The following is a 26,140-nucleotide window of genomic DNA, read 5'->3' on the forward strand; positions in this document are numbered from 1 at the left end:
ATGATTAAGACTGGGAGGGGGTTATTGCCTAGGTATGTAGCACTGCCTGATTTAGTGGTGTGAAAATGCTCTGCATCTGTCTTGATTGCAGGTGTTGCATTTATTTTCTGCCAAAGTTGCATCAGAGTATCCAGCCAAATAGGCTGAATTCCAATACCATTGTTCTGAGATCATCATTATCTTGTAGGATTACATGATTTATTTTTTTATTTATATGTAAATAGTCTTTGTCTGTATGGGAAAAGGTTTTTAGCTGCTGTTGTTTCTCTACCAAACTCATTTCCAAAGGCATAAAAAGATAACTCACAAAACATTAAGATCTATTTAAATGGAACATTGTTCCAAATTAAAGCTAAGAGTTATGCTACAGGTATTTTGTATTACTTCTGCTTATTTCTTCACTAATTTCTCTGATATCTCTTTTTTTTTTGTATTTTGTGTTTTTGTTTTGCCTGATGGATATCTACCTAGATTTGTTTATAAATTATTTAAATATTCCTTGCTTCCATTTACAGTTGGCTGTCAGTAACCTACCAAAATCTCTGAATTTTGAAAATAAAGCTTCTTTTACATGATGTGTCAGATTGCATAAATTAGTATTGCAGGATTTTAATTGTTACTCAGTGGGATGGAGTACATCCATGAATACATCATACAAAGAGTAAGAGACTTCCCTCCCTTTTTTCTCCTTATGTTATCAGGAACACTGACAACAAGCGTTTATTGAATTAATTGAATTAATTTTTGTGTTACTTTCCTGTCCAGATCAAAATTTTATTATTATTATTTTTTTTACTATTATTTAAAGGTTCAGGATGTTGTTTGTAGCCGGTGAGCACTGTGATGTGGACACGCTAGAATGGTCAAAAAAAGTCTTCAAGGTACCTGTCTTGGACCACTGGTGGCAAACTGGTGAGTATTTTAAACTGCTATTAGTAAAACATGGTGATGAGATGTTTCCCGACCTTGTTCTTGAGTCTGCAGGTAGATCAGCTGTGTGTTTCTATTTATATAGTCAGGACTAACTATGAAAACAAACAAAAAAGTTGGATTCATTCAATTCAACATCAAAATGTGGAAATGTTTTTTGTTTCTTTTTTAATTGGTCTGAAAAATGACTTCAGAATTTTTAACAACTGTAGAAAAACAAAGGTATCTGTTTTTTTGTTTGTTTGTTTGTTTGTTTTTAGTTATTATTTCCAGGTGTAATTTTTGTGAGCATGTGTGATTAATTTATAATAAAAAAAATTGTACTTGGAGAAGCTTTCAGGTTTAAGTTGTTCTTATTTTTTTCTTTGCACATCTTGTGTAATTAAAAACAAATGAATGGAGTACTGGGATGAAGGCCACTGGCTGGTCAGGAGGGATAGTCAGGACAGGGGAGGTGGAGGTGCTGCACTGTACTTAGGGAAGGATTAGACTGTACCTTGTAGTTAGAGGTGACATGGTAGAGAGCCTCTTGGTGAGGATTAAGGGTATGAATAACAATGCAGATGTTGTCGAGGGTGTCTACTATCACTCATCCAGGACAGTAATACAGATGAGCTATAAGGCAGAATAAGGCAGTAGGCAGTAAGGAGAGATTTCTGGATTGGTTGCTCTTGTGCTTATGAGAGATTTCAACTCCTCAGTCATAAACTGGGAAGAGCATACTGACACAAATAAGGCTAGAAATTCTCAAAGCATGTTGAAGATAAATTTCTGTAACATGTACGTGGTGATCTAAATAGGAAAGAAGCCTACTGGATCTGTTGTTTGAGAATAGGGAAGATCTTGTGGAAGAGGTGATAGTAGGTGGTCATCTTGCCTACAGTGGTCATGAAATAGTTCAGTTCTATACTTCTGGTGTAATGAGGAAACAGGTCAGCAGAGTTGCCTACCTGGAGTTTGAGAGTGCAGACTCGAGGCTTTTCAGGCAGCTTAGCTAGCAGTGTCCACTGGTACAAGAGAGCTGGTCGTTCTTCAAGAATCACCTTTTAAAAGCTTAGCAGCATACAGTCCCCTTGCGCTGCAAGCTGAGCAAGCAGAGCCAAAGACAGGTTTGTCTGAAGAGAGAACTCCTTCTGGAACTAAGACAGTAAGAGAAAATACATCATAATGTAGAAGCAAGGTTAGCTTTACAGGGAGGCTGATGACAGGTATTCAAATCTCAGCAGTAAGCATTTTCTGAAATGTTTCTAAAAGATAAAAAATAACAAAAGCACAGAAATAAAAATCCTAATTACTTGTAGCAGGAAGAGGTCAAGACAATTAACCGTATAACCACATTTTATGTAGAGATAGTAAGTTTTTTAAAAATCTTTTTAATGGCAATATTTATTTCACAGTAAAACATAGTAATTTGTAAAATTTAATTTTTATTTTAATTGAATTGCACCTGGGGGTACATGCTGCTGTTTTGTTACGCCCAAGCTGAAAGCCACTGACCTATTTATATATGTGAAAATTCTTTTGACCTTTAACAATCCAGCAAATCCTTACATATTCCCAGATTTGATGTTTTTTTGGGGGGGGATCTGTTTTCTTTTAAAGCAGGTGCATCATAGAACTGTGAGGAAATGTTGACATCTTACTGACTGCTATAGTCTTGTTTTTGCAATTTTGTGTTAGTCATTGACTCTTTCAACTTAGGCTAGAGCAGAAGATGGTGGAGAAGAGGAACTGAATTGCTAGTGTTTCTTGTAAGATGGAGTAATTTCTTCCTTATGACAGAAAAAAGTAGGAAAAAAATCAGCTTTGCAGAACTGAGAAGTGACTGAATCCCTATATGGAGACACAAAAGAATGACAGGAAATAAACATTTGAAATGCTATTATAAAAAAGAGAAAAGGGAATGTAAAATGTTTACTTGTTTCATCTTAATGATGTTCCTTCAAAACTATTGCCTTGTTTACTGTGTGTTGAGTTTAGAAATGGATGAGTATTGACAAAAAATGAATATAGTTTTCTTTGATTTTTGCCTCGGGAATATATATGGAGTATATGAAATCATTGTGAATTGAAACAGTGCTTTGAAAGGGAAGAAGGCTTTAATTAGGGGACTTTAAGTGGTTAGATCAGTAAAACCTAACTGATAACATCTTTGATTTGTGTCAATATGCCTTCATCAATAACATTTTTTAATTTGAATTTTTGTGTTGCAACTGTAGTAAGGACGTCATAAAAGATGTGAAAGGTATGTCACAGGATCTGCAAGTGGCAAGTAGGATTTGAGGAAGTAAAGACTGCTAAACAATTGGTTTTTCCTTTGGAGACATGGCAGTGGATGAAAAAACAGTACTTTTAGATCCTGTACTCATCTATATGTAAAGAGAGAATAATCTTGTTTTGGATTTACACAGGTGCTTTTTGCTTATTTATATAAAATTACACAGCATTTAAGTAGCCATTTTCATCTTCAAAGTGATTGTGCAAATGCACGCACATTAATTCTTTCAACACACTGGAGAAGTAAAGAAAGTTATTCCTATCTGACAGACATTAAATTGAGAGAGACAAATATCTTGCCCTGAGCTAGTCAGGAAGCCACTGCAAGTTCAGTGTTAGAAAACAATTTTTCCTGCTCAGAAATAAATTCACCTGTTATAATTACCTGTTTTGTGATATTTTGAATGTTAGTGAAGGGAAACAGACCATTTCAGACCTCATTGTAAGTTTCTTTGTGCACTGATGTTTTAAGGAAATGATGCAGTTGCTGTGTTTCAGTATTCCAGCTAAATACGCCACCACGAACTTTGCCAGACTGAATTGAAACAAGCTAAATAATGTGTAGGTAGTACCCACTGTCATATTCTTTGGAGAGTGCTAAATACACAGTGAAAGGTGAGTTTAGGTTACCTTGGTTTTGGATCTAGCTTTGAATTTGAAAAGAAAAAAAATACCAACAGTGAGAGAGTGAAGAGCTGTGAAAGCACAGACTCTGAAAACTTCTGTTAAACTTCCCTAGCTGCTTTCATGGTAGTTATTCAGTATTTGTAATAGAAATAAATACTGAATAAAGTCTTCCACTCATCTTATTTATTTTCTTTGAGATTTTCAGATGTTAGCAATCTAGATTTTCGCTTCTTCATAATAAATATAGGATGCAAAGAGTTTTTTTTTTCCCTGCTGATATTCTTAGACAAAAATGTTTTGATACTCTGAGGACGTATGGGAAAACTCAAGCGAAAGACAACCGAACCTAAAAATTCAGGTATAAAATTTGAAGTATGTAAAATCCCACTCAAGAGACTTATTTCACTTTTTTTTTTTTTTTTTTTTTTTTGGTTATGTACTTCTTATATAATGGGAATCTAAGTTAGTGAGCACACAAGTGTAGGAGGTCCAGGTTGGATATTTCATGTTAGGATGCAGTTACCTTAACTGTCCTGACCATAAACTCACTAACAGGCAGAAATATGAGAAGATTATTTCATGGAAATAAGCTGCTTTATTTTATCTATCAGGGAATGGGTGTCTGCAGTGGGGGGTTATGACAGAAATCACTTAATGCTTGCTGTGTTATGTGTGCTGAAGTTAGTGTGTGTATGCTGTAATGAGATTTTTGGGTACTCTGTCAGGAATTCCTGAAATTCTGTAGCATGCTTAATTTCCTCTATCACTTCTACCCCATCCCTGGAGGCATTCAGGGCCAGGCTGGATGTGGCTCTGGGCAGCCTGGCTTAGCGGCTGGTGACCCTGCGTATTGCAGGGGGGTTGAAACTAGATAATCTTTGAGGTCCTTTTCAATCCAGGTCATTCTAATATTGTTCTTGTATCTTCTGTGTGTATTCTCTCTAAAACATGCAACTGCCCTGTTGGTATTATTTTTATTAATAGATATTATTATGTAATTTCACAGGGATAGTAGTTTTACTGGTGTTTTATTAGAACTATACAAACAACACAATTACATCGTTGTCTTCAGTATAAAAAATATGAATCATTGTTATGTATTCTCACTGTAAGATATTTCAATGAATTACTTCCTACCACAGTCATTTAAGGAGAAGAGTTTATTAACGTTTCCAGGCAGCATGTTCTGGTCCCCTGTCTTCAGTTTCCATCGCGTTGTCTTGGCAACGCTGTGCAGAATCTTATTGTGAGTTTCCAGAAAGGTGGGTTTTGCAGCTGAATTCTGTTAGGTAATCTCTCTAGGTTTCCACTACAGAACTGTTCTTCAGCTGCATAACCTTGTCTATCCAGATTTCATCCCTCCACATTTGACTGTTGGATTCCATATTTTGTTTTTCAGTCATCTGTTTTGCATGAATCTCAACTGTACAGATTTGCTTTCTAGTCCGTTGAGTTCCTTATCATGATGAGATTTTTTTTTAGAGTGAAAGGCAAAAGGAAAAGTAAATTAAAGAGTAGCTGTTTCCTTTAGCAGCAGTCAATTCTTAGATTATTTTTTTTTAATAGCCAGAGATGCAATTATGGAGTTACGGAGCCAAAGCAGAACTCAAATGAAAGAGGTGGCGTTCAGAGTTCAGGCTGTTGTTTTAAGATACCAGTACCTCATTGCAGATGCAGTTTTTGCTTTTCAGAGATGTTTGTATCTTGTAGACTGGGATCATATTTTTCTTTTGATGGAAACTGGTATTCTACAGAGCAGTTTTTAGAAATGGAAATCACCGTGCAGAAAGCTATTCATTCCTGGGCTGCAGCGGCCTTAGAGTATCATGTTCTGGATGACTGGGCTTGTAACAGGTGTTCGTGTAGTGTAAAAGAAGAAATGCGGCTGTTCTTAACGTCTCTGTATAGAGGTTTGTATTGTGTCGTTAAGAGTATGAGCACTTGTTCTATTGTAATTTAATGCAATTTCAGGAAGTGATATGGGTTTAAATTGGGATTTATTTTCTAATGAGCCAGGTAATTTGGTATATATTGTTTTGGAGAAGCCAACTTGTGAAAAGCATTTGGTGCCTCTCTTTCTCAGTATTTTAGTAATATTACCTCTCAAATGTGGAGGGGGAGAGAAGAAGCAACTCCTCTCCATCATAGAACATAGGAGACCAGAATTCACACGTACATCCCAGGCTGCAAAATGGTACTGGTTCAGTGAGGGGAGGAAGTGTTGTGGCTTGGATTTAAAACAAACAAACAAAACAAAACAAAAAAAACACCCAAAACACTTCTGTTTTTATTTATGGAACTGATTGCAGGTTGGGTGTGGTATGCTAGTAAGCAGATGATCACAGACCTGTAGGGGTTGGAAGGGGACCTCTAGAGATCTTTTGAGTCCAACCCCCCTGCAAAGCAGGATCTGTACAGCAGGCTGCACAGGTCACTGTACAGGCGGGTCTTGAATATCTCTAGAGAAGGAGAATCCACAAGCCGCCTGGGCAGCCTGTCACCCTTTCTGTGAAGAAGTTCCTTCACATATTGGTGCAGAACTTCTTATGTTCAAGTTTATGGCCATTTCCCCTTGTCCCATCCCCACAGACTGTTGAAAAGAGATTGGCCATGTCCCTTTGACTTGAGATATTTATAAACAGTAGTAAGATCTCCTATGAGTCATCAGACCCAGTTTTCTCAGCCTTTCCTCATAGGAGAGATGCTTCAGGCCCTTTATCATCTTTGACATGAGTCCTCTGCTGGACTCTATCCAGAAGATCCCTGTCTTTTTTTGTTCTGGGGAGCCCAAGAACTATGTACAGTACTCCAGGTGAGGCCTGACCAGGGTCGAGTATCACCTCCCTTGACCTGCTGGCCATGCTCCTTTTAATGCACCCCAGGATCCCCTTTTTGGCCACCAGGACACACTGCTGGCTCATTGCCAGCCTCTCATCCACCAGAAACCACAGGTCCTTCTCCACAGAGCTCCTCTTCAGCAGGTCACGTCCCAACCTGTACTGATACTCGTGGTTACTCCTTCCCAGGTGCAAGACTCTACACTTGCTTTTGTTAAACCTCATCTGGTTTCTTGCTGCCCAGCTCTCCGGTCTGTCCAGGACTCACTAAACAGCAAGCACAGCCTTCTGGTGTGTCAGCCATTCCTCCCAGCTTCGTATCATTGGCGTACTTGCTGAGGGTGGGCACTATGACACTATCCCTTCATCAATGTCATTGATGAAGATACTGAACAAGACCGGACCCAGCACCAACCCCTGTTGAACACTGCTAGGCATAGTTCTCCAACCAAACTCTGCACTGCCAGTCACCACCATATCAGTCAGTTTTCAACCCACCTCACCATCCACTCATCTATCCCACACTTTCTCAGCTTCATTATCAGGATGTTGTGGAAGATAGTATCAGAAACCTTGCTGAAGATAAGGTAGATGACATCCTCTGCTCTCTCCTCCCTTCTACCACTTGGTGATGCCATCGTAGAAGGCTACCAGGTTAATTGAGCATGATTTTCCCTTGGTGAATCCATGCTGACTATTGCTGGTGACCTTTTTCTCTTCCAATTGCTTGGAGATGGCATCTAGAGCAAGCTGTTCATCACCTTTCTGGTGACAGAGGTGAGACTGACTGGCCTGTAGTTTCCCAGATATAGTTTCCTGGATTATATCCTTCTATTAGAAAAACACAAATGTGCACTTTTTTTTTTTTTTTTTTTTTAATTGCTGGGAAGCCTCTCTCTTCCTCCTGGCAGTTCTCTTCCCACTGGTCAGCACCTCTTCTGAGTTGACAGAAATTCCGTATCAAATGTGCTGTCTGATCTACAATCTCATCTTTATGTTTTATGCATGCTGACTCTTTCTAATTTAAAATAACTAGAAAGTATGTATTAAGCTTTCCTGTTCCCATTTTATGCCAGTTTCTCAGTGTTTATTAATCTTAATCACTTCAAATTGTCTTTCCACATGCAGCCAGGGGGCGTGCATTAATATGAATGAAGCATATGTGTTCTTCTCCTTTCTAAAACTTGAAAATAGAAGAACTGTAGGGTAGTCTTTAAGTTACAGAGCTCATCCATGAACAATGTTTAGCGTTCACTGGATGGATGAAGAAATGGGGACACCCTTAGAAGATATGTAAGTGAGAGTAGTGCAGTCTCAAGTGCCTGAAAGCAACCAGCTGTGACAGCATCTCCAGTTTATGTGTGAGTGAAGATGTTACAGGTTGCTGATCGTTCTTGTTGCATGGCAACTGCTTTTTTTTTTGTTGCTCAGGGAATAAAGCTCTCATTAGTGTACAGTAGATGATTTTTTTTCTTTTTCTGATGATTTGAGAACAGGAATGCTAGAAGTAAGCTGCATGAATCCTGTGCATTTTGTGAGATGTAAGACTGTCTAGTGAAGGCAGGGAGAGGAGTTTCTTAAATGTTAAACCCTGATATTACAAAAAAAAATAGCTTTGAATTTCACAGTGGTGATTTTATCTGACTTCTTCATCTTCGCAGTATTACTATGCATACAATATATTAAGATTTCCCAAAATGATTAAACAGGAAACGGTTAGCGTTGAGATGTGTAATTACTTTTTATAATCTCCATGTATCTCTTAGTATTTCATCGTGTTATCGGTTACAGTTTTGCATTAGGAAGAAAATAAAAATCTGAAATTCATTTTTAATCTGAAAGTATATTATATTTCATTACATTTCCTGACATTTTTAGATATGCTATCTGACATCTTCAAAACAAGACCAGAAACCCTGTCATTTTGCTATTGGCAAATTATAAAATGTACATTACAAATTACTGTTTGGAAGCAAGGGAGCCTGATGTGTTTACAGAATGAATGCATAAATTTCTGGTGCTTTGTAAACTAGCCTGCCAGTTCTCGATAACTAAAGTTATTTCTTCCTTTGGAAGACTAATAATTTTCATGATCTACCAAGCTTTAAATAAGCTAATTAGTATATATAGCTAACTGTTCCAGACACTTCGGATATGCTTTGATATCTTTAGAGAACTTTTATACGTACACAATACCTCACACATCACAGTTCATAAATGTGTTCTGTATTTGGATAGAATTGTGAAAGGAGACCTTGAGGGAGTTTTATTGTTTTGGAGGTTTGATTTTGTATTTAAATGAATGTATTGAATATAACAATAGAATTGCCATACAAGAAATATTTGGCCTTCACAAATGTAATATGTATTCATGGTAATAGATGCATTATGCCCACAAGTGCTCTGAAGCATTTAGAAAATACTGGAAAATTTGCTTGTTTTTCATCTGACTTGAAATTCTAAAAATAAGCCTGAAAATTCGGGCACTTCAGGCACTTCATAAGAAAATTATAAACAAAATGGAGGGTTTTTTGAGAAGCAAGCTTCAGATTTTCAAAAAGCTTTAGTTTTCTTCTGCTTCTGTACATTTGCAAGAGATGGTGGAAGTATTCTCCTGGCTCGCTGCACACAGCTACTGTTGTACAGGTGTTATGATGCCTCCACAGTTAATATTAATGTAATAATTCCCAGACTGTGGAAACAATCTTGAAGCTGTCATTCTCAGCACTGTATGTGCCTACTAATATGGGAATGCCTCCTAGTTCATTTAAAAAAAATATTTTAATTAGAGCAACATGGAATATAATACTATATTCATTTATAAAGGTTGGGAATTGCCTCCCAGCTGAGGAGGGAGGCATTCATCAACACAGCTGGAGGTTGCAATTGGATATGAAGTGAAACCAAGGAGATAACTACCTACATGAACTTTGGGAAAGCTAATTGTTGCTAAAGCTCTGCTCCAGAGAAATGGTTCACTTAGTGAAAGCACTTAAATGCGTACCTGTGTTGCACTTGACATTTAAAATGTAAAGTAATATCCTAAGCTACGGATTAGACTAAATGTAGGATTGTGGGGGAGATAGTAGTTATGATCCTGTTCCTGTTTTAAATTGAACATGCTGGAAGAAATAGCTTGGCTCTGTGTAGCTACGCGTGTGGTATAATGAATGGTAACTGCAAAGTGAAAAGGGAAGCTTATCTCTGGCAATGTCTGCATCCCTTCTTTTAGACCAGACCTAGCACGCATGTGGCTGCACAGAGAGCAGTGTCCGGTAGGAGCTATCGTGACCATTAGGTCATCCAGTTCCATGTAAAAGCAGTTTGTGCTGGAAAAAAAGAAAGATGGGAATGTACAGACATACATATACAGATAACAATAGAAGAACGATAATGAGACTGTTTTTCAGTGATCTGCACTGACACGTATTTAAATCAGCTCAAGTCAACTCTGCAATTGATTGCCCAGTTGTGCACTAAAATTGCAAAGTCAGCCTTCTTCATGTGTTGGATAATTAAAATGAATATGAATATGGCTGTCACATTGTCTCTTCTCTCTTTTGTGTTTGCTGCCTTTCAGGGAGTAATTTCTTTTTCTATAGTGTCTGTCAAGTATGGCTGTGCTGTGGATTAAGCATCCTTGATGTTATTGTACAATAAGGAATAGAAAGAATAAAGAAAACTTCATATGGAAATGAACAATGAACATCAAGTTGCTGTTACCAGAAAACCTTGCAAATGTTTGTGCTAGGCACTGGTTTTACTGTGAAAATTTGTACTGGACTGTCTCCTTAATTAACAGATCTTCCAGTTTTCTTTAGTTGCCCTTCTAGAAATGGTCTTATTTCCCATTTGTGTCTTTTTCCATGAAACTTTCTGGTATTTTGTACATAACAGTTTGAGTAGAGAAAATAAAAATTAAGCAGAGTTTTTAGGGTTCTACATACGAATCAGTGGATTTACACAACTTGGATTTAATTTTACTTGTGTGAGATAAACAACACAGTTGGTTTTCCACATGGGTTACTGTTAACTTACGGAAGTGTTACCCTCTGTTTTGTAGAGTAATAGTAGGATAATCAAACATGTTTTACAGCCATTCCACCACGAGGTAACAAATTGTCCATTCTGATCAGCCAAATGAATGTAATCTAAATGGCCAGCAACCTGATGGAAAAATAGTGCTTTCAGTATGGCTGTCTCTCTGAAGTTAGAGCAAAAAAATCTTAGCTGAATTTTCCTTTCTAGATGCTTTACAGTGTATGTAGTTCACCCTAGCTTTGCTCATACTAGTAAGACATAGGAAAAACTCCTTATGGAAAAGAATAATTATACAGATCTTGACTTTACATATAACTCAACTTGTGTACTGCACCTAAATTACAATATTTCTTGTGCATTTTGATTTTAGGATAGACCCCTACTACTCACCATATTTTGACATTCTGTAAGTAGCCGATATGTATTGCAATGATTCTGTATGCATTTAATTCACAAGGAATAAGTTAAAAATACATCAGATGGAAGAGAAATAAATTCTAATTTCTATCAGTTCAGGAGTTTATCTGCTGCATCCATCATACTCCTCAAAATACAGTTGAAATTAAATGCAAAATGATGCACAACTGGGTTTTGAAGCTTCAGTAGCAGACAGCAAAGCCTTGCACAGTTCAAGATGACAGATTGCTGTCTTTAGTCTAACCTTGTTGTGCAGAAGGTGTGAACTAACGTTAAGTTCATGCTTTATTTCTGACATTTGGTAAAACTGAATCAGGGTATCCTTAAGTTTACAGTTCTCCAGATTCTTCAATTATTGTTTTCCTGTGTTTTTTCTCATTTCTGTTATAATTTGCTTCAGTACCCAGCTAAGTACATTGGGAAAGATTAGGATTAGGATTTCTGTAAATACAAGTTCTGTCTTTAAATTCTATTTCATTTAATGGCAGGATAACACAATATGAGAGAGTAGGTAAGAGGAATCCAGAATTTCATTATATAATTATAAGAAATCTGAAAAAGTAATTTCCACTAGTTTTTACCATTAGAAGGTGGTAAAAATCATTGCATATCAATGTACATGGACAATATGGATGCTTCTTCTGTTCTGTGTTCTTTGGCAGTCTTACAGCTGACAGCCCAGCATCACATCACACTTGACTGGGATATTCAAACCTATGAACATCTTTTTTTTTTTTTTTTATGTTCTGGGATAAAAGTAACCTGGTGTCATCTCCTTGTTTTAATGCTGATGACTAATTAGGATTAGATTATTTGTAGTTAAATACCCCAAAACCTGTTTTACTTGGTATATCTGTGCATGAATGCTTCATCATATCTCAAGCATTGACCTGAAGCTCTGCAGGGAATGTATCTCTTCCAGGGAAAAAATGAAGGAAACTTTTTGGCAGTTGATGTCTTTGAGTCCCTTCAGCAGGGACTCAGCTATACTGTACAAAGAGTATCTGAAATTCACTTTGAAGAACAATAAGCATAAGATTGAAGTGGTGTTTGGGCTACAAGCCCTGCAGCATGGCTATCTCGAATCTGTTATGACTTAACCGTGCTTAAATACAAGTTGTGAGTGAAGCCACTTACTGCTAATGAGTTGCAGATGTGGAAACTTGCTTAAATTGTACTGATGAAGAATCACCTGATATTTTTGCAGAATTGGATGCTTAAGGATGAAGAACCTGGATATTTGATGATCTGCCCCCTGAGTCATATTCCTCTCCAGTACATATTTTTATGATGCATTAGGTTTGTTTTTATTATACAGAAACAGTATGCTATGCTGTGAGGTAGATTTTGAGTGCTAGCATCTGTCTAGTACAAATGACAGATTTGCCAGAAGAATGGCTGAAATGGCTGAAAACAGCACTGCTGCAGTAAGAATTTACTTCATTACATGTATTGTGTTTGTTTATGTGTTGATGTATGGCAGTTGCTCCTCTTTCTTTTGTCTCCTGCTCTATAAGAGCTCCTCACCCCTTCTGCATGCTTCATCATCTCTCTCTTGCAGCCTAACAAACCAAACCAGGTAGCCTTACGTTAGTCACTTAGTGTCGCCCAAACTCAAATGTCAGAATGCACAAACTCAAATGTCAGAATGCAGTGTATTTTCCCTAAGTTCATCCTCCAGAGAATAAAATATTTCAGCAGTATGACAGTACGTTGTGTTCAAGAACATGAGACACAGTTTAGGGATTGTAATGTATCAGCAGTGTAAGCTGTACAGGACATTTTTCAGCTTGAAAGTTGTGCGTTATTTTGAAACACTGTTTTGTTTGAACTTGAACGTGTGCTGTAAATGAGTAAGACAATTTTGGGCACACAACTTAATAGCTGTACCTCTGCATCAGTTGGCAGAGCTTGGCTTCTTCAAAGCAGGCATGGGGAAGTTGGAACCATTATTATGCAAGAAGTCAGGCGTACCCATACAAACTTCTCTTAGTACTTGTAAGCAAATGCACTCTTCGTTTCTGCATCTGCAGCACTTTGTCTAATGTAAGATTAGCTGTCAGAAACACAAATGCAACAGAAGTGCCTGTATAAGACTATCCATTAGCTGTCCAATGTAACTCAGTAATAGTGAAATCTCTTTAGGTCTTTTATGTATGTGTGGAGTAGGATAAAATGAAGAGTCACATCTTCGATATTTAAGAGTGAATTTCTTCCCCTTCAGCCCCTATGCTGGAAATAAAAATGTAATGAGGGACTTGGGACACTTTAACAGCTATGATTTTAAGACAATCTCTCAGTGATTCTGTCTTGCGAATTTCAGTGAAGTGCTTTTCATTGTTCTCAGAGGTAGATACATTTCCTCCATTATAATTCAAAGCAGATGTTGAATGTAGTTACACGCTAGTTGTGAAACATTGCTCTTCTAAATAGCTGTTTCATTGTCACGTTATAAGGTGTTATGCAAAAAGGAAATTGGTTTTATGGTCCAGTCGTCCTCAAAAGCCTTCCCCAGCCAGAGGATTGCTGACTTGCTTGCATAGGGAGTGGAAGATTTGCTCCTTAAATGTGTGTTGAAAAGACAGATTGGAAGACGGATCAGCTGTTCTATTTGTACCATTGGAAATATGCAATTCTCTAAAGATTTCGGCACTAGAAATCTGTCAAGACACTGCACATTAATTTCAGAGAATCTGCAAGTATAAACAAGTGATGGGTATCTGTCTATTTCGAAACCTGGTTTAAGAGGCGGGTACAATATAATGCCCATTTGATAAGCATTATCCTTCTTCAGCCTCCTGCTGAATTTTACTTTCTGATCCATGTCTTGTAACTCTTGCGAGTTGACCCAAATTTAATTCAAAGCAAAGACTTTTAAGCAGTCTTGCTTATTGGAAATATTAAAAAACAAAACAAAACAAAAAAAACCACCCAGTACTTGTATTACACATCTGATAAAGAAGATTCCTCATCAGTAGTTTTCTGTTTTCTTTTGAACAATGTTGATTTTTTTTTTTTTTTTTTTTTTTTTTTTTTTTTTTTTTTTCCAGCAGGATTTTTGATGCAGTTCCAGTTTCAAGTCAGGCTGTTTTTTCCTTGATGAAAAACACTCTCCTGGAAAGCAGTTGCTGTTTTCTGATGGGCTTGGGAAATTGATATTTCAATCCTGCATCCTGTTCGAAAGATACACTTTGATTTCCCAAGAAATGTACAGCATAAAGATCCATGCTACGCTTTGACAGTATTCCTTGGTGCTTCTACTTTGTAAGGGAATGTTTAGCATTCAGAAACTGTGAACCTAACACAAAGAGTGGATACTTCTGGGGGTGTCTTTTCTTAATTAGTATCTGGCCTAAACACCAACAAATCAGTTTTTTTTTTCTTGTGTATGGAAATACTTAATTCAGGCATGGGAATTGAATGCACAGCATAGAGATTAGAGCACTGGTAAATATGAAAATGATGTATTTCCACTGGTAATTGAGAAGACAATAGAAGACATAGCAGCAATTTAAAGACCTATTGAGAAAGTTTTAGAACTTGTGATTCTTGTTTAGAATAAATGGACTTACATCCAGTCCTATTCACTGTTTTCTAAAGCAGAAGCGCAGACAATGTAGTGTGACAGTGATTTCCATTTTAGTTCACATAGTTTTCATTAGCAGTGTACCAGAGCGCCAAGCAAATCCAAACTAATTTTCAGAAATTTCACAGATTCTCCCTTTCTCCCTAGAGTTCTCTGATTGAGAGCTCTGCAGTTAGAAATATTTGTCAATTCCTGAGCTGTGTTAAATCTTACTGGTTCACTGGGGGTACGCTGATCCTTCTCAGCAGTGAATCTAATTACTGTGCTTTGGTTATAGAATGTCTTTCTCACCTACTCTGTTACAGTATGGTTTTTAGTTCCTGGCATACAGTATGTAAAGAACAACACTTAAGAGTCCTCCTTTCCTCCTAATGCTGTCAAAAAATAAACTGGCCCCTCTACTTTCATTTCTAGTTCACTGTACACTGAGGAATATACTCCTCCTTCTTCCTTCTTATCTCAGGAAGAGAGAGAAGTTGAGGTCAACAACTTACTCAGTATTGAGCAGAAAATAGAGCTCTGAAACAGCTGAATAAATTGTGGGTTTCTCTTCAGCATGATCATTGACTGGCTACTTTAGATCTTGCTGATGTGTCACCTCTGTAATTGCAGCTTTTTGGAAGAAGAAAACGGGATCAGTGCTTGTCTGGGAAACGTGCATTGTGTAGAAAAATAGACCACTAGGAATGTGAAACAACCAAGTCAACTTTTTAGCCTACCTGTGCTGGCATTGAGGGTTGTTCCACAGTTGAAGTTAGGCTTTACTGTGTGATGTTAACGCTGATTTTCAGCTACCTACTAATACCTAACTTAAAATTACAGAAACACGTGGCAATTTTGTTCTTGTTCTTATAGGAATTGAATGGTCATTAAAGAACTTCTGAGATGGCCGAGGAATACTGTGGAAGTTGAGAAAATCCACAGCAAAAACAGCAGTAGTGATCTCTAATGCAAGAGAACTGAGAATATCTTTGGCTGTGCTGATCAGAGATAAATACAGAGGTCAATACAAACCTGCTTAGTTGTGCAGAAGCTTGAGCTTATTGTGGGTTATGAATTCCAGGTCAAGTGACCTGAGAGTTGCAACATCTCCAGAATTATAATGCCACATTTTTATAGTGCTGGTACCATGCTATGTTGCTGGTAATATTTACAGCCACCTAGACACTTTTATTTTTTTCCTCCAGCTCAGAGTTATAGAAACACTTAAAAGAAATTTCTCTATATTTTTTTCTTACAGAGAAGAGAAGGATAACAGCTGGTCTTTCTTTACACTTAGACTCTACTGTATGACTTAATTGTTCTTTATTCCTCTTTCTTTAATAACTCTTGTAGTATAACTGCATCGTGTGAAATTGAGCTTTCTTAAGGGAGAAAAAAAAAAGGGCAAGTGAGAAGGGAGGGCTTTGTAGCTGCCTAACAGTGAGGATAATTAAGAAGGTGTAGGCATACCAGGGGATATTCATGCTGTGTGAGGAAGGTATTTTGTGTTAGCTCTGCAGCAGGAATTGCAGACCTACTTGCCTTCTGTGGGCTCCTTGCAGGGAGCAAAGGTACGCAGTGCAAATGCTTCATTTATTTGTCTGCAGTTATGGGAATATCTTTCTAAGGTTCAAAAACTGAAAGAAATTTGTCTTCTGGCAAAAAAAACCCCACAAACACAAAACCTCTAATAATGCTGCAGATAGTAAAACTTTCATGTTTTTCGGTGCAGGACTAGAAAACAGCTGGACTATGATCACAAAGTCTTGCAGCAGTTTGATTCCTCTTCCTTAGAGTATTCCTTTCAGTATGCCTTTATTTTGGCAGCATGTGAAATTTAGGTCTGACTTCTGTACCTTATTTCTTTTTGAAGCTTTTCATTATTTGAAGTAGTTCTCATCAAGAAATTCTAATGATAGCTTCAGGATTATAAGAGAGGTATTTCTGACTTATCTTAATTATTTATGTTTTTGTGAGAGGCCACGTTTTCTGTGATCATCTTGACCAATATTGTCTTGGAGATTCTGCATTTATTAACCTTCCAGACCTCAGAATTGATAGAGTTTTTCATTTCCACAACAGATACTTTGATATTGCCCTACAGAGATAAGATAATCAACCAAGAATGGGTTGTTGTTTTTTCTTGAATAGAACACTGATTTGTGAAATAACCACTGAAATGCACCTATCACACACAGTGTTTATCATGGCTTTGCTGTAGGCAGTTTCCTACTGGTGCAGTATAAACATAGCAGAATAAGTCACAGGTGTAATGCAGAAGATGTTAATTTTGGATTTTCTACTGTGTAATGGAAAAACTTCCCATGTGAAGAATGCAAATTTCTGTGATGAATTTATGTTTGCTATATAACACAAATCTTCTGAAATCTCCCATTGCTTGTCTGGCATTCAATTTTTTTTTTTTTTTTAATTGTTATGTGCTGAACTTAGAAAACTTAGAAGCAATAGATACTAAATGATAGTAAGAGCAATCTTGCCTAACATACTTATTTTCTGTTAACAGAATCTGGTTCTCCAATAACTGCTTCTTGTGTTGGTTTGGGGAACTCTACAATGCCTCCACCCGGACAGGCAGGAAAACCAGTGCCAGGATACAATGGTAAGGCAGTACTAAGTATGCTGCTAGAAAACCATATTGCTTATGTGCAATTTAAGAGCACTTTAGTTCTTAGACTTCATAGGGAAAGCATATTACAGTCTTGCTAGCAGATTTTCCTTCTCCTTGTTACAAGTAGCTCTGTTTTTTTTTTGTCTTGTGAAATATGACTGTACATAACAAATTCAGTGTAATTTTCAAATCATTGATCAACTACTTGTACCGCTATTATACAAAAGGGATAGCATATATTTCTAAACTGGATGTAACAAAGATACATAAAGAATACTATGCTTTAAGGCTTTGTCTACAATTGCACAAATTAAATGAGAAGCACCAGTAAAATGTATTGGCACATTGGGAAGAAGAATGTTAGTAATAACCATCAGCAGAAGAGGAAATGATAAGTAGACAAATAATTGCTTTAACTTGCACTTTCAGTGTTCTCTCACATCTATATTATCAATTTTCAGAGCCTAAATAGTTTTGTTTTGGGGGATGTACATCAAATAATTATGTCTTGGAGACTCGCTTATTGTTATTTTATTTTGATGCCACTATTTCATATGAGGAGTATCCTGAACTGCATAAAGAGAATTCTTAGTGCAACATCAGTGTCTTCCACTGATACGTCATTAGTGAATTAACAAGCAACTTGTAAAATTTTCTATTGGAAAAATTAATTTTCTTATTAACCTGTTTAATTCTTTTTTTTTTTTTTCTTCTTTTTAAATCAAAGCCTGTATGCTGCCTGTATGTACAGGTGTGTTAACACATTTTTGAGAAAGGTGCTAAACACAGTATCTTCTAGTAGTTGTGGAGCATATTTATTTCCAGCTGGGAGAAATAGCAGGCTATGAACAAACATTTAAAGGGAGAGCAGAGCATGCATTGTCAGGAAGCTATTTGTATGTAGGGAATGTGGTTACAGAATTAAGAATGCAAAAATACTTTCATACCAGGGAATTCTGATGTTAGCACAAATTTCAAGTGTTCCTTGAAGTCCAAAAAGTAATTAAATTTCTTAAAGATCAAATTATCTTCCAGAAAGATTCTCACATCCTTGGGTAGAAAAAGTTTTGCTCTTTTTGATTCTAATAGATACAAATTGAAATGAACATTTAAGAAAATAAGCACCTTCAGCAGATTTGTGTTTTGACATTTACAGCATGAAGACAAACTGTAGGTTAAAAACAGCATTAAAACAAAGCCATAAATTTAGGGAAGACTGAAAGAATGTAATTGCATTACACACGCTAGAAAAAATGTTGTGCCAAACAAATGTGTGAGGAGCAAGAACATAAAAATGTTTCATGTATATTTGAAACATGGCATCAAATGTAAATAAGGAATTCCTTTACACAGAGCAGAGGAAATACCTTAAAACATGCAATAAAAAGGAAAAAAAATCAAGTAAATACTGAAATTCATTGAAGTTTTAGGATAGAACTATGCCATTTTCAGTCTTTGGTTTGAAGCCAGTAATGCTCAGTAATGCAGCCATTCATGAAACAGTGAATCTTGAAATTACGGTGTACTGACAGCTGTCACCCACCTCTGTTCTGATGTTGTTTTGGCTGCTGTTACTGTATCAATGAAAAGGGTTCTCTATGCCATATAGAAGATTTTGTATTCTTGGAATATACGTGTAACTTGTAGTGATTTTTGGATGTTAACAACATTTATGCTATGACATATGCAGAAAGCTACAAATCTACTTCTTTTCTTTTGAAATACAGCCAAAATCTTTCAGAGCAGCATTTATAATTTCAAAGCGTAATGGTGCAAATGGCACTTAAATGTAAATGGAGATACCATAATAATTTCTAGCACAATTGCTTTAAATCTGACATTGAGTTGTACTTTCTCTTTGGTCTACTTTTACCTTTTTCAGATAACTTCATAGCATTGTTCACAAACTGAAGCAAGTCTCACATTTTGAAGCATTAAGACTGTTGTTATTCAGTTATTCAGTAATTAAGTAGTAAACAGAGTAGCATCCACTTTCCCCAGATTTTGGTACATTGAAATGCATTTTTCCAAGAAGGGGAATAAATACTGGAATTCTTACCCTGATATAATAAACTATTTATATTTTGCTTTGATACAATAAAAATAAGAAAATAAGCTGATGGGGAGCACTGAAAGATATAGGGGTGTGTATCACTGTATTCTGAGTCTAAATTCTCAAAATGTAACATTTCCATGTTCTCATGGCATCTAAAAAGATGTAAGAAAGAAAAAAAATGTTTAAAGATTTTAAGTGGATTTTATTTACAACAGTCTGCTGTTTTTCACTGATGTGTTTTTTACATTTCCATTCATGCTTTTGATCTCCTACCCCTGTTACTCCTTCCAGCTCACTGAGCTGAAGAACTGGTGTGACTGACTTGCCTGTCTACTGAGTCCTTGCTTTCAAAGGGCTCTTCAGTTACTTAAAAAATAACATCCTCTGAAGGAGTGGCTTCAGACAGAAATAGAACAATTACAGATGTTTGTCTTTCTATGGACAGACAGATAAGATATGATATAACTCATAAAACTCCTAGCAAGGTTTTACTCAGAAGTCTGTCATCCTCTTTTCCTCATTTGCTCTTTAACTTCTTAATACAGAATGTAAGATTATTTGTATTAATTTAATTCCAGCTGAACATAGCTTTATTTGCTTGGGCAGGCTTCAAAAAGCATTTTTTAAATCCATGTCAGCCCAATCTGTCAAAAACATTCCTCTCTGTTTTTCCATGGTTTAGTCATTTCACTTTAATTCCACTCATCTAGGCCAAGTTAATACTCTAGTTAAGAAATACCATAGCCAATCTACCATTCCTTCCTTATGCCTGTGCCTTCAGATAGAATGGGTGGTTATGATGGATTTTCCCAGATGACTGCACTGAGGAGGCTATTTCAGGTGTTTTTCCCCAGAAAACTACATCCTCCATACCGAGATATGATCTGAAGGTGATGGGTCAGTGTCATCCAGGAAAGTCTTCTGTTCCAAGGTCTGGATTTTCTGGTGTTCTCTAGTGTTACCCTGCTGTGTGGCTTTGGGTTATTCCCAAGTTCCTTTATTTCTCTGTGCTAGGCTAGAGTAACCCTTGTTGGTGGGGGAGCATCTTTTGGAGCCTCCTGAGAGCCTCTGAAAAGCAGGCACATTTATTTACTGCTAATAACGTTTCTTGCATTTGCTAGATGAGCCCCCAGTAATCTTAGTTATTTCTTACTTGTCTTTTCTGAACCCTTTTTGCTCATATTTTTCATGTATCTGAAGGATCCTTCATTATATGCAAGCTTGGATTTTTCAGTATGAAGGTGCCTTTTACTTTCAGTTCTGTATTTCTCCCTTTTTGACTTTATTCTGTGTCTACTCCCAGAACACAAGTATTGTTTAAAGCTTCTTGTACATAAGGCTGAATGTTAATAATGTCATGAGGTCATCCAGTATCATACTCCCAAATTACTTAATACCTTTTGTTGCTTGGTGTATTATTGTTCTCAAGTGTGACATAAGTTGATATTCATAATGAAAAACTCTTTCCTCCACCTAACTTAACAGGAGTTGTCTTTCCATATTACTGTTTTACAGTGATGATTCTGGATGAAAATAAGGAGCCAGTGAAAGCGAAGACTTTAGGAAATATTGTGGTAAAGTAAGCAAAATATCTTACAGTTAAGAGGATCTTCCTAGGTGAGGTGGTTGTCTTTTGACCAAAATTCATATATTCAACAGTAACTGAAGTTTTAAGAATTGAAAATAAGTCAGTCTCTAATGTTAATTGCAAACTGCTGGAATGTTTAGTGTTAATTAATCTTGAAAAACTGTAGATGAAATTATGTAAGTGAATCAGTGTGCTTTCTGGGGTTTTGTTTTGTTTTCCTTAAATTTCAGCAAAGTTAACCATTTTCTTAATTGCCAGACTGCTGGCACAGGATTAAGCATTGTTGTGGTGAGCACAGTATTAAATTAATTATTCCCTATGCTTCTTCATCTTTCAGTTTAGGGAAATAATGCAGCAGTTGAGATTCACTTGCTTTGGTGTACTGGTATGATACCACCTGCCATTTCACTGCCTCCTAATCCCCAGTGATGTGTGTTCTTAAAGAGAGAAGACGTTTTCTGATCTTTGTAAAAAAGCAAGATGTCTCTGAGAGTACTTTGCATGGAACAGACAGTTCTGCTGTGGCAGCATTCGGACAGAATACATATAGGGAAAGATTCCAGCAAAAAACAAGGAGGAGAAAAAAAAAATCAACCCCCCCCCCAAAACAAAACAAACAAAAACAGCCAACAAATCCATAGATACATCAGCTATCATTTTTTTTTTAGTGCAATTTACCAGAATCTTGTCAGATGAGTTGCATAAGATTTTTTCACAGCACAACTTTTGTAGGACATTTTCTTAGATATGGGCACCTCTGTTTAATAACGCTGTGAACATCAGTTACATTTCTCATACTTTATTTTCTGCAGTTTCCAGAACCTTTCCATGCATCTCTAAGACTCAAAAGGTTATTGCTTTCCATAGCATGTGCCAGCTGTGTATTCTGAATGTTTCACTTGTGTTTAAGCAAATGGGATTTTCCTCAACTAGATAGCTACACTGTGATTAACATGTTAGCTCTGGCCTTGTCTGTTTTCACTCACAGAAAATACGTAACTGTCAGCAAATGCAACTCCCAGTAGAAATGCATTAATCAGCTTCTGTTCTGGTAAAATTAAGGGGAGTAGTGGTGACTCACATTCTTCATACTTGCACAGATGACTGGAAGGAAGTAAAAAGATAAGCATTAAATCTCAGGGAGCTGAAGTTTCTCAGAAGCCAAAAACAATGGGACAGATGTACCGATTCTGATGAGTGGTTAAGGTCAGAACTTAAATGAGGGTTGAGGCAGTGGGCAGGTGAGCTGGCGATGAGATGCACGTATACTACAAACACAGGAGCATGCTGTAGAAGCAAAGCACTGAAAATACAGGCTGTTTAGCTGCGTGGTGCTTGCTTGGGAGCCTGAGTTTCTAAATTGAGGAGTTTGCTCAGATGTGTTCCTGTCTAATGTAACTAGACTTGTGTGGAGACTGAGATATAGTATCACAGGAGGTTGTTGTACTGCATGACACAGATGTGGATTTTCAGGTGGAAGTCTATGCCCTGTCTAATTTTGAACCTTAGGCCTAGACACCGGGACTCACAGACATATGTTGAAGTGCACAGTCTGTCCTGAATCAGGAGACTTAGATTTAGACATCATTTTTCTGTGACACCCATGAGATTGTGCATTCATTCCACTGTGGAGTATGAATAATTTAAATTGCTCAAGCCTTTAATAGACTGTGCTTTGCAGTGTCACTAATGTAGGTCAGAGTGAAGGGCTATGTTCTGAAGCTCTTGTCTCTTTAGTGCCTTACTATTGCCATCATAAAACTTAGGTTTGTAATCATTGGATACAAAAAGATATTTTAAAAGAAAAACCTGTCACAAGCATTTAAGTAGAATGGAATATATAAACTTCCAGATGTGCTTATGTTTCTCTGCTGACACAGAGCTTAGCTACCTAAACTAAGTGAAATGAATTCTATCCCTAGCAGCTCTCTGCTAAACAAGCTGAATTACATCTACAAACAGGTAGATACCATTTCTGAGTTGTAACTTGGTATTTACGAGCTTGTCAGAAGAGGATATTGCCACATGACAAGATCCTACTGGGGCTATTGACAAACTCTTGACTTTAAGATTTGTCTTCCCTGACACTGACCCATATTTAAACATTTTTCTTAAGGGATTAAAAATATGTTTATGATTGATTTTTTTTGATTTTATCTTTCTTGGCATGGTTTTTGCTGCAGCCACACAAATCAATAGAGTAGTAGGACATTTTTCTCTCTTTCTTGTTTTTTTTTTTTTTTTTTTTTTTTTTGTTGTTGTTGTTTTGTTTTTGTTATACATTGTATTGTTTAAGGTAGACTGTTGGTACAGGGTAACTATTATTTTACCATATCCTTACTTGTTGTAATAACCATTCTCAAATAAGAGGAAGAGTAAGGGAGAAATTACACAATTAAAAAAAAAAAAAGTATGAAAACAGTTTTTAGTAGGTTGTCATCCTTCTTTCTGTTCCAGTGTTTTTTCTGACACTTTTTCAATACAGTAGGACCTCCTAAAATTCATTCTTCAACATAACTGTTAAAAAAAAAAAAAAAAAAAGGTAAACAAGGCAATGTACTGAGAAGCTCTAGGAGACCGATTCCAGATGTTTTATCACTTGCAACATTTGAACCTCCAGTCTGGTAACAGAAGTTGGTTTTAGAGTATCATGGTATGCAGCATGTTAATATTTTGTTCCAGGTTTCATTTTAATAAGTGATAATTTCCTGGTAGTGTTTAATCATAAGAATCTGTGGTTGTTACATTGATCACAACACATTTTCCATCTTCTGCTGCATCCAGTTGAATTATTGTTTAGCATTAAAAACTTTTTTCTTTTTTTTTTTAATTAGGGCTAATTTGCATAAAGTCCTCCTGCAAAAGAAGCCTTTCTCCTCTTCATTTCTTCAGCAGACTTGTACTCATGCTTAAAACAGAGGGGATGATCCTTGTTTCTAGCAGGTTTTGCTTCTCACCTCAGGATCCTCCATATGTGTCCTGAAGACAGTTGGGGAGTCAGGCTAGTTTTGGCTATTCCTCCATCATATACTCAGCAGCAAAATACAGTTTACTGCTTTAGAAAGAAACAAGCTTGTACAAGTGTTTGCTTTATCTACAGCATAAGTGAGCTGAGAAAATATTCTTCAGTATTTCTTGGAGAGGAGTATGACCATACAGTGCCTACAGCACAAGCTGTGCAAAAGTGGTATGATGCAGCTCTTGGTTATTTTTAGCCCAGTGTAACTGCTGGTAAGGACTGTTGGGGGCTGCCTGAAGCCTGCAGTGCTCATAAGTATAGTATTTAAAATGTCTGTTCTTGCAATGAAGTCTTAAAAATATATCCTGCAAGAGTCAAATAGTTTAGAAAAATAATTCTTATTACTCTATCTCCCTGCTCCAAGTATATTACCTTCTTTACTCTTTACATGATGTTTTTTTCATATAATCATCATCTGTGTGCCCTTTGAAGAGATTTTTTTTTACTGACAAGAATCTGCAGAGAAGCTAATTTACCTGGACAGTTCAATAACATTTTGACTTCACAATTCTTCCAGGATAAAGTAATCAAATGCAGTATCATAAAATTTATGATGAAAGGAGAAGAGAAAATGAAGACTACTGCAGCTTATGAAGATGGTTTTGTATGAAGTGATTTTAAATGTACATTTTTTTGAGCTAGAATCTCTGAACATGAAGGGTAGTTACCTAGAACTTATTCTGAAGTGAAAATGATAGCAGCAACGTCTTCTGTATCCTTTATGAAGACCAGTCTGATCTAGTGGCACTGTGCTGCTTGTGTTGTTTGGACCTGCGTATAATTAATACACGCCTGAAAAATTGTGTTTCTGTATGTTCATACTTGTATGATAAGCAGTGAGAACTTTCCATGTTGTCTGTGTTTGTAAGGAATGTTAGCATGAAGAAATACCATTCAAATTCTAGTGCCTTGGAAAGCTTTTTTACATTATGAGGATCATAAACTCATTATGTTTATTTAATGAGACGGTTGTCAGTATTGTCTCATTAGCTAACATTATGTTCATCCACAACAGGAAGACACCTACATTTGCCATGAAGTGATTCTATCCTGAATGTAATGTCTACAAGTAGATTTTCCTCTAGATCCTTTCAGGAGTGCCTGTACATGTTATGCTTCCTCTAGTGTTTGTGTAGTTAGTTTTGTGCCACTAAAACAGAGTTTTTTGCAATATATATTTTAAAAAACAGTTTTACCATTCTCCACAGAAACAGATAAGAATTTCTGTTCCGTCTTCACACAGATGAGAGACACTGTACTTGCATCGTGCAGTAATTCTGAAGTGTTTTTTCAAGAATTTAGGATTGGTGGAGAAAGAGAAAAGACAACGATAATGTTCTGCCAATGGTTGTACTGATTCTAGTGATGATCCACCCCACTATATGCAATCACACAAAAGCTGTAGGAGAGTAAAACACCAACATCAACAAGGTTTTGCAAAGGATAGGTCATGGTAAATGTACAGCTTTGTATAATTTTAGATTTTGTGTTGGCTGGATAGAAATATGGCAAATACCATAAAGATTTTATTCTGTAGCGGAAAAGATGTTCAGAAGTAGGCAACCCATTCACATTTTCACAGTTTGTGGTACTGTGTTCAAACTTTATACATTGTTTGCAGAGCAAACAGTTAGATGCTCAGTAAAAAGCTTACTCATTTAATATTTCTCATAATGAATTTTAAAAAAATCAGTATGGCTGTGGAAGTGCGTTACAGCAACAAGCAGCCTGAAGCCAGGAATACACTCATTAAGATACACAATAGAAATGTGCTAACCAAAAGAGCTTAAAGGAAAGGAAAGAGAAAGGAAGAACATGTAATCTTTCACAGAACACTGGTATCTCAGTATCCTATTAAAGAAAATGAAGAAAAACCTTTTAATGCTTGATGGGGAACAGTTCAGTGCTCTAGCTTGAGATAAGCCCATGGGAAAGGCTACACATCTTGCTTGTGCTGTGCTCCACTCCAAGAAGACATGGAGGACAGGAGGCAATGGCAGTGTTTTTAGGTAGTGAAAGAGAAATTCCATCCTAAATGAAGAGTGAGAGAGAGAGAGGACATTAGCTGAGAGGACAGATAGATACTTTTATCATTAAATTTGATCTAATGATAAAAAATGATGCTCATTATTCTGAAATTTCTTTATATGG

General features: G+C 36.7%; 1 protein-coding gene across 2 annotated transcripts in view; it reads left to right on the forward strand.

Moving 5' to 3' along the window:
• The window catches only part of ACSS3 (acyl-CoA synthetase short chain family member 3), an 80,017-nt gene that overhangs the window by 43,075 nt on the left and 10,802 nt on the right, over positions 1 to 26,140 (forward strand). For both annotated transcript variants that reach the window (XM_010708515.4, XM_085222076.1), the window contains exons 9-11: positions 809 to 912; positions 17,222 to 17,317; positions 20,898 to 20,961. In XM_010708515.4, coding sequence (XP_010706817.2) covers positions 809 to 912; positions 17,222 to 17,317; positions 20,898 to 20,961 — 264 coding nt within the window. The remainder of the gene's footprint in view (positions 1 to 808; positions 913 to 17,221; positions 17,318 to 20,897; positions 20,962 to 26,140) is intronic.

The sequence above is a fragment of the Meleagris gallopavo genome, chromosome 1, assembly GCF_905368555.1.
Source record: "Meleagris gallopavo chromosome 1, MGAL_WU_HG_1.1, whole genome shotgun sequence".
NCBI classification, from domain to species: Eukaryota; Metazoa; Chordata; class Aves; order Galliformes; family Phasianidae; genus Meleagris; species Meleagris gallopavo.